The sequence below is a fragment of the Echinops telfairi genome, unplaced genomic scaffold (assembly GCF_000313985.2).
Source record: "Echinops telfairi isolate 266 unplaced genomic scaffold, ASM31398v2 ScPeMD7_7475;HRSCAF=8513, whole genome shotgun sequence".
Lineage (NCBI taxonomy): Eukaryota > Metazoa > Chordata > Mammalia > Afrosoricida > Tenrecidae > Echinops > Echinops telfairi.
Window position 1 is genome coordinate 29,574,599 of NW_022111379.1, and position 8,770 is coordinate 29,583,368.

The window sequence follows — 8,770 nt, forward strand, 5'->3', positions numbered from 1 at the left end:
TATGCAGGCCAGCTGTTAAAAACGAAAAAGCAAATCCTTTGGCCTACCCAAGTAACAGAGAAATTCTAGAATTATACAATAGTCATATAAGACTATTTTAAGTACATCTTAGATAAACTCTTGAATATGGCACTTGTGCCACATTAGGAGCTATACAATTACCTGTGGCCTGTGGTTCCTGCCTGGGACAGCACACACGGACACCTCTGCCCTCACAGGAGAGCTACTCCAGCCCTGATTGTTATTTGGTATTCTTCCAATCTCCATCCCCACCCCCACCTCCACCCCATCACCAAGCAGGAGGCCAGAGGTCTTGCTGCTGGGCCTACACCTGCACACAGTATGAGCCAGTGGGGACACCAGCAAAGGTATCCACAAGACTGCCCTCTACAAAGGGAATGACAGAATGTCCTTCTCATCTTTCCAATAAACTACATAGCTATAAACTCCCCGAAGTTTGAAATGGAACAATGCAAAAGAACATGGTGAACAGCCTTATCTTGGGCAACAAGTCAGCTTCAGAATATTTCATCCCAGGAGTTGCATCCTTAAAAGGAAAATCCTGGAGCACCTCTGCACTGGAAGGAAGCTTGATGACACTCGGCGCCCCAGGACCGCTGCCCCCCAAAGCACAGCACCATCTCCAGAACAAGGTGTCATTCTACAGCCTCGGTGCTAAGTGAAGGCTGCATTGGTGGTCATTTGGGGGAGGCTGGGGAGAGCTGGAGATGCTGAACCCACACGGTGCAAGCACAAAAATAAAGGAAAGGTGGGTGAGAGGATTCTAAACAAAGCATGTACTATCAGGTCAATGGCAGTACATGCTGCTCTCCACACGTACCTTGAGGAGCATGTGTTTCTCACTGGGGGTCAAGTACATTTTATTCTCATAGTAATCCACACATAAGTTGACAATGTCTGCAAGGAGTTCTTCATAGCCAGCGATCACTTCAAGCTGCTGCTGTAGAGACTGAAACACAAAGCCACAACATGCCCATTAACCACCTGGCCTGCAAGCGCTGATTGGGGCAATGTGGCTAAGGCCTTACCTGTGTGATCTTGTTGTGATTGGCTAGAAACATGGACAGATTCTGTGATTCCTGGATGGACTGTGGATCTGCCATCTTCCGTAAAAACTGAGCAGCCCTGTGAAAGCAAGGAGCAGAGTTAATCCCCAAATGCAGCAATCTACTTCACGATTAAAAAAAATCAACTTGGGAAAATGAGGATTATGCTATTCTCTCTCGTTATCTGCAGGAATGTCAATCTCAAGAGACTAATTCGAATTTTAGCTTTCTCAAGTTTCTGTAGGCCAGGGTTCTGAGCAGAAGACATGTCCCTGAAGATACTGCCTCGCGGACGACAGGTTTTCAACACCAGCTTGTAGGTCATTCAAAAGCAAACCACCTTGAGCATTCCTAATCTCTAGTTATTGTCTCTATATACCAGTGGTTCTCAACCTTCCTAATGCCGTGACACTTTAATACAGTCCCTCATGTTGTGGTGACCCCCCCAACCATAAAATGATTTTTGTTGCTACTTCATCACTGTAATTTTGCTACTGTTATGAATCGGGCGACCCTGTGAAAGGGTCGTTCGACCCCCACCAAAGGGGTTGCGACCCAGAGGTTGAGACACAGTGTTATATACAAATACCCAAGGGATTGATGGGATGATATTCAGAGACCATGGAGGTGAAAGCACCTGGGTACCAAAGTCCACGAGAAAGCAAGGGCCAGGCAGTGAGGAGTGTGTGCAGCCCTGGAAGATGAGGAGCTGGGTGTGAAGACTCTGGGCTTGCCAGGTTGCCCCACAAAGTTCAGTGGAAACTCTACATGCCATTGTGCCTGTGCAATCTAGAATCCCGATGATTATTTAATAAAGTCTCAAGGCAAAGCCTGACAGGCTACCTAACTTACTCCTCCCTTTCATTTATAGTAAGAAATCCAAAATTTACATGTAACGGTAATGTGCCAGCTAAGAAACTGTATTTGCTTGAAGCCAGCTGTGGGCGACAAACTACGGACTAGGCTTGAGATATTAGGTAAAACATGGTATGGCACTAAAAGGTCTATTCAGAGGAGATGAGATCCTTCTCACCAGTTGAATGGCATGCAGATATTATTGTAGCTGGAACTGCTGCAGTTATTGTGGACCATGAAGCAACTCAATAGGACAGTAGAGCATAACTGTGGAGTCACTGCATTAAGTACAGACCAGCTACACTACGTCTTTTCAGGAAAAAGAAAAAGAAACTTAAATGTAGTGACCCTAAGGACAGGACAGAGAGAACTACTCCCCAGGATTTACATTTCAATGAATGTAAATCTTGGCGGGAGCAGAGTGCCCCATCGTCCACCCCGGCAGTGGCTGGCGGGATTGCTGTGTTGCTCGCAGCTCAATAGTTCACTTTCTATCCCACCAGTGCCCCGGATGTACCTGTGAAGCCTACTATTCAACGATAGAGTAGGACTCCTTGTCATTTTAAATGTGCCGACTGGACTTTTTTATTTATCTAAATAATCATGGCTGCCAGGGCAGGGTCAAGGATGGTGTCTCTTCTCTTCTGCAAGCCTTGCCATCACCATACTGGTTAACTTGGCATTTGCATTCAGGAGAAGCTGTGCTACCAGCGGGGCCCAATCAGAAGCAGGGGTATGAGGCTTGGGACAAGTGGGGATCATTGTCCAGAATGATACCCCAACAAGGGTTCAAATTGAGGTTCCAGAAAGAGGCAATGAGGAAAGCTATGGGGCAAGCACAGGCCTCCTCTGTGGTGCTCAGATCTGAGAGTGATAGTACCAGCAAACTCTAAAGGGGAGCCTGGACCTCACAGGGCCTTCCAGAGAGCTGCCTCGTCTCCAGACTGCTCCACACACTGGAACTGGAGAAGCGCGGCTACCGCTGCTGCGCTCCCCTGGCTGCTTACTCGACCAGGCCCAGAGACGCCGCCAGGGGTGGCTCTGATGAGTCCACTGCCCACCAAGTCCATTCTGACTCGTATCGAACTATACGGGGTCTCTGAACCAAAATCTTTTTTTTTTTTTAACATTTTATTAGGGGCTCATACAACTGTTATCGCAATCCATACACACATCAATTGTGTAAAGCGCATTTGTACATCATTCTCAAAACATTTTCTCTCCACTTAAACCCCCGACATTAGGTCCTCATTTTTCAAACCAAAATCTTTATGGGAGCAGACCGCCTCATCTTTCTTCAACAGAGGTGGTAGGTGGGTTTGAAGTGCCAACCTTGCATACCCCGACCCCTAACCCACAGCCCGCTAACAGCACCTAATTGTCCTAATGATGCCCAGTGCCTAACCAATAGCACCTTGCTGTTGAAGACTAAATATCCTTACAATAGGTATTAGAATAAAGGGTCTAAGGTTATATTTTTCATATTCCCAGATCTAGAAGAGCGCATGCCCTTCAGTAGATGAACAAAATTATTTCTTGTTGACTGACTCGCAGGCATGGGTGCCACAGTGTCTCATCTGCTGCATGTTATTTCGTTGCACTTCTTTCAGGTCTTGTCCAAACAAATAAGAATGTCTTCATAAAAACTGCTGGCTAACGTTGGCTGTTGCTCAGGTTAGGCGCCATCAACTGACTCACTGCAAGCCTGTATGCGACAGACTGACACACCACGCTGCCCCGCACCACCCTGACAACTGCTGTTGTGGTTGACCCACTGTTGCAGCCCTGGTTTCAGTCTACCCTGTCAGCGTCTGCCACGCGATGTCCTTTTCCAGGGACTGGTGCATCTGATAACATGTGCAAAGTACGTGGGGCCGAGTCTCACCATCCTGGCATCGAAGGAGCAATCTGGGTGTACTTTTTCTAAGACAGGTTTCTTGGTACTTTGGGATAGTTCCTGGTACGTTTAATAGTCTTCACCAGCATCATAATTCAAATACATTGACTCTTCTTGCCTTCCTTCCTTATTGTACATGCATATGGGGTCATTGAAAATACCAGGGCTTCAGTCACCTCCTAACTTTGTAGCAGATTTACCCACTGCAATGTGTCCCTTGATTTCCTAAATGCTGCGTCCAGGAGCACCGATTATGGATCCAAACAAAATGAAGTATTTGACAACTTCAATCTTTTCTCTGTTTTTCTAAGATGTTATCTATTGGTCCAGTGGTGAAATTTTGGCTTTCTTTACATTGAGTTGTCATTCATACTGAAGGTTGCGATCCTTGAGCTGCATCAGCAGGTGCTTCAAGTCCACCTCACCTTTGTCAAGCAAGGAGGTGCCTTCTGCATGTCACAAACCTGATGCCTCATTCTCCTTCCTGGTACCCAGCTTCTCTGGTTATTTGCTCAGCACACAGACTGAATCAGTATGGCAAGTGGATACGAACCTGTCACACACCTTTCCTGATTTTAAACTATGCAGTAATCTCTTGTTCTGTTTGTACAACTGCCTTTTGATCCACGTACAAGTTCCACAGGAGCACAATTAGGTGTTCTAGAATTCACATACTTCTCAAGGCTATCCATAATTTGTTGTGATCCACATAGTCAAATGCCTTTGCACAGTCAATAAAATACAAGTAAACTCTGGTATTCTCTGCTTTGAGCCAAAGTCCATCTGACATCTGCAGTGATATCCCTTGTTCCACATCCTCTTCTGAATCAAGCCTAAACCATTCGCAACACCCTGTTAATGTACTGTTGCAACTGCTGTTAGATGATATTCAGCAAAATTTTACTTCCAAGTGATATTAATAATAATGCTCTGTAATTTGACCATTTTGCTAGATCACCTTTCTTTGGAATGGGTACAAACTTGGATCTCTTCCAGTCAACTGGCTAAGTAGCTGTCTTCCAAATTTCCTGACATAGACCAGTGGGTACTGCAGGGCTTCATCAGCTTGTTGAAACATTTCCATTAGTATTCCATCAATTCCTACAGCCTTGTTTTTGGCCAATGCTTTCAGAGCAGCTTGAACTTCTTCCTTCAACACCATTGGTTCTTGATCATATGCTACCTCTTGAAATGACTGTCAACTGGTTCTTTTTGGTACAGTGACTGTGTATTCTTTCCATCTTCTTTTGATGTTTCCTGCATTCTTCCTTTTTTTTTTTGCCCAGAGAATCTTTCACTATTGCAATTCCAGGCTCGAATGTTATATTTAGTTATTTCAGCTTAAGATCTGCTGAGCTTGTTCTTCCGTTTTTGGTTTTCTAACTCTAGATCTTTGCACATTTCATTATAATATTTTATTTTGTCTTCTGGAGCTGCCCTTTGAAGTATGTTTTTCATCATTTCTCCTACTTGCCTTCACTACTCTTCAATTCAGAGCAAGAGTCAGCATCTCTTCTAACATCCGCTTTGATCTTTGCTTTCTTTCCTGCCTCTTGAATGACCCTTTACTTTCTTCATGAGTGATGATCTTCAGAGTTTGGCCACTGCCCGAATACTCATGGCTCAAGCTGGCAGCATATCCTGCCCCTGAGCTGAGTGAGCATTTGTGTAGGAGCTCTGGTTATATGTTGGTATGTTTTTGCCTTTCTAAGGTGTTAAGCATCCAGGAAGTCCTCTATAGGTATCCGAGTACACACACACACTCACCATCCATCCTACTAGGGCATGTCTCCTTGCACTCCAGCCAATTTGATTTGCAGATCACCCCCTGACTTGGTGCATTAAAAACTTATTAAAATAAAATCCCCAGGCCCAAGAACTAAGGATAACATTCCAGACATATCGCATTCCAAAAGAGGTCAGCCTTGAAAAAGGACTAGGAGGTGGTATCTGGTGCCCTGGCTAAAGATAAAACTTACAGCTACAGCAGGAACTTTTGTTAAAAAACCTTAGAATCGGAATTAAGGAGGTTTCTTTGCTCCTTTCAAAGCAAAGCATCCCCGCCCTTGGAAATACGTGACTGCTAACTTTTACGAAGCACATATAACTCTTTGTTCGGTCGGACACATTGGGAAGGCATTTAGGGAAGGTTGAAACGGTCTGTTTCCCACTCTGCTTACGTGATTAAACTCGTTTGTCTCTTTATTGAATAAGACTGAATTGCTTTTGAGTTGCCCCAAGCAAAACTCCACATTCCTCATACTTAGAGGATGTCCTCGGATCTGAAAAGTAACTAACAGCAGCACCTACCATAAACTCATGGAGCACATCTCATAAACAAGGTACAGCCTCTGCCCCACAAACACCTTCCGGCCTGACATCTCGGGGCTGGTCTGTGTGCAGGTGGCTCACCTCTTGTACGCTGAGTGGTCGTTCTTCACGCTGCATTTCATGTTCTTCAGCTCATCCAGCACCGCAAACATGTTGATGAACTTGCCCAGGGTGAGCAGGTAGGCCTCAGACACGAAATCCTTCCTCCTCTCCACGTGACATAGGCGCCGCACCTCCCCGCAGAAGCGCTCGATGGCGTTTCTCTAGCAGAGAGGAAGGCAGAGCATGTGCCTCGGTGCCAGGCCACCCAGAGCAGCCCGACTGCCGACCCGGAGGGAGGGTGCTGCCTGCGCAGCGCTGCCAGAAATCGAGAGCTCAGCAGGCTCAATTGAGAGTAGCGTTCGGGCACATCTGCTCTGTAACAATAATGACTTATTTTCTAACCCTAAAGGAATGGAACTTCATTGACCAAAGTGTCTATCAAAATCAATGATTTGACTCTAGAAATGAAACAAAGGTGAGATTTTCTGCCCTCTTAATAGCCATTATAAAAAAAAGAGTCATCTCATAAGATTCTATGTTCACGTTTTGCTAACATAGTCGACAAAGATAATCTTCACATATTCTCAAAGCGCTTCTTTACACAGACACAAAGTCCCTTCCCTGTGGTCATTCTTTGTCTAACCAATGGGCTTGACCAAGGCCAAGGCAGCGTGAGGCTGTGGGGAAGAAAAACACCTGAAAAAGATAAATTCAAAGAGCAAGTTGGCAGAAAGGCAAAACTCTACAGTGGGCCCTGCTACAAGTGCAGCTGTCAAGGGGGAAACGAGTCACTCCCGAGCTGAAAAGGGAAGTGCCTGTCCCGAAGGCAGATACCCGTGACTGCAGGAGCACTTCCCTTCTGTCCCAGACCTCGACGACTGGGCGCTCCCTTCGTGAGCTGAACCTTTTAGGAGGACAGTCACAGGGAGGACCATGGCAGAACACCTCAGCCCCAGACACTAAGAATCTCGGGATTCTTTTGTTCTTTTTACCTGGAAGTACATAAAATTCATCAGTTTTGTGACCTCTGGCTCAAGGACCTCTACAGTTTTCTCATAAATCTCCACTCGATTAGGCTGCTCGTTGCATTTAACCTAGGAGGAAGCAAATAAGCATGACACCAAGAGTCAGAATAGCTTGTACACAGCTACAAGTGGCTCTGCTCGAGTAGGCAGCCGCCTGGAGAGCAAATAAGGAGGCAGAGAGGAGCCAGAAGCAGCAGTGGGGGTCTAAGTGGGAGGAGAATGGAGATGGATGTGGCGAGAGTGGAGGTGAGGGGCGGACATGGGAGAGGAGGTTGACATACGTGGGGAGGGGAGAAGAAAGCCGATGGAATGGGGTGGGGAAGAGTGAGAATAGAGATGGGGGAAGGTTAGAGATGTGGTGGGGAGGGAGAGCAGAGATGGGAGAATGCAGCTGAAGGCAAGAAGAGGGATAGAGGTGGGAAGAGGGTATCAATGGGAGGCCGGGGTGGGAGCAGGGGGCACCTGAGGGATGGCCCTGGAGCAGCTCCTCCACGTGTACAGCATCACGGCATACTCCTGGCCCTCCTCCAGCATCTCGTTCTGCAAAGGAACACAGAGCAGATCAAAGGCAGATGGATGGAAGCCTCCAGGGGAAGCAGACAATCATCATGTTAAAAAAATGTCAAGTTGTGTAAATCTAGAAAAAGAGGCATCAGCTCTCCCAGCGGTCCCATTGAGATGGGCAGGCTTAGAGACTTCCCGGCCAAAGGAAGCCAGTGGCAGTGTAGGCGGGGCAGCAGGCTCTGCAGGGCAAAACTGTCCTTGCAGGGGGTGCCTGCCACGTTCGCACCCCACACACACCACACACCACAGTCAATCTCGACAACCTGCTGGTAGCTGTAGCCCGAGCATGGGTGCCATGCAGAGAGAGCCCTCCAGGCCCTGAACCAGGACTCACAGCAAGGACCCAAAAGGCCAGCCTGTTGCCTTTAATGTTCAAAGAAAAGTTAGAAACACTTCTGGAGAACTTATAGGAACCCTATCCACAGGGAGAGTAATGATGGGACTTTTGCAAGGTCTTTCCTTCATGAGTTTCCCTTGGTGAAAATCACACAGACACTTGCTAACATGTCAACTGTGAATTGATCATGCTTTTAAGATACTTCTAAATAGATTCCCTTAAGAACTAAAATAGACTTTCAAATGCTCACAACCTTTGGCGCTCCAATTTTGCTTCTATAAATCTGGCCGAAGGAAATAATGAAATATTTAAAAAGTGGTTTACTGCAAAGTTTTCATACTGAGAAAAACTAAACCAAGTAAACTCTTTTCCTCACAACATATGACACCAGGAGAATACCACGGAAATCCCCTTTGTTCTTCAGCCACGCCACCCTCCGGGGACACAGGGGTTTGGACAAATTACCATGCTAGAATGGACGGTGGCCTGCTCAATGTATCTTGCAATACCAGTGACAAATGCATTTCGGTCTTCAAAGTTAGTGTTGAAATTTGGCTAAAAGAAAGAGAAAAGGCATGTAGACATTAGAGTTGCTGCCCTCAGCCCCAGCAGCTGTGTGTGGGGTGGGGCGAGGGAAGGGGAGGGGGAAGGG

The 8,770-nt window shown here is 46.4% G+C and overlaps 1 protein-coding gene across 1 annotated transcript in view; it reads right to left on the minus strand.

Moving 5' to 3' along the window:
- Positions 1-8,669, minus strand: part of CYFIP1 (cytoplasmic FMR1 interacting protein 1) — a 90,695-nt gene extending 82,026 nt beyond the window's left edge. The window contains exons 1-6 of the mRNA XM_030889070.2: positions 8,584-8,669; positions 7,680-7,757; positions 7,185-7,286; positions 6,232-6,413; positions 1,050-1,146; positions 842-970 (exon numbers count right to left, since the gene is read on the minus strand). Coding sequence (XP_030744930.1) covers positions 842-970; positions 1,050-1,146; positions 6,232-6,413; positions 7,185-7,286; positions 7,680-7,757; positions 8,584-8,586 — 591 coding nt within the window. The 5' untranslated portion in view covers positions 8,587-8,669. The remainder of the gene's footprint in view (positions 1-841; positions 971-1,049; positions 1,147-6,231; positions 6,414-7,184; positions 7,287-7,679; positions 7,758-8,583) is intronic.
- Positions 8,670-8,770: the final 101 nt, after the last annotated feature.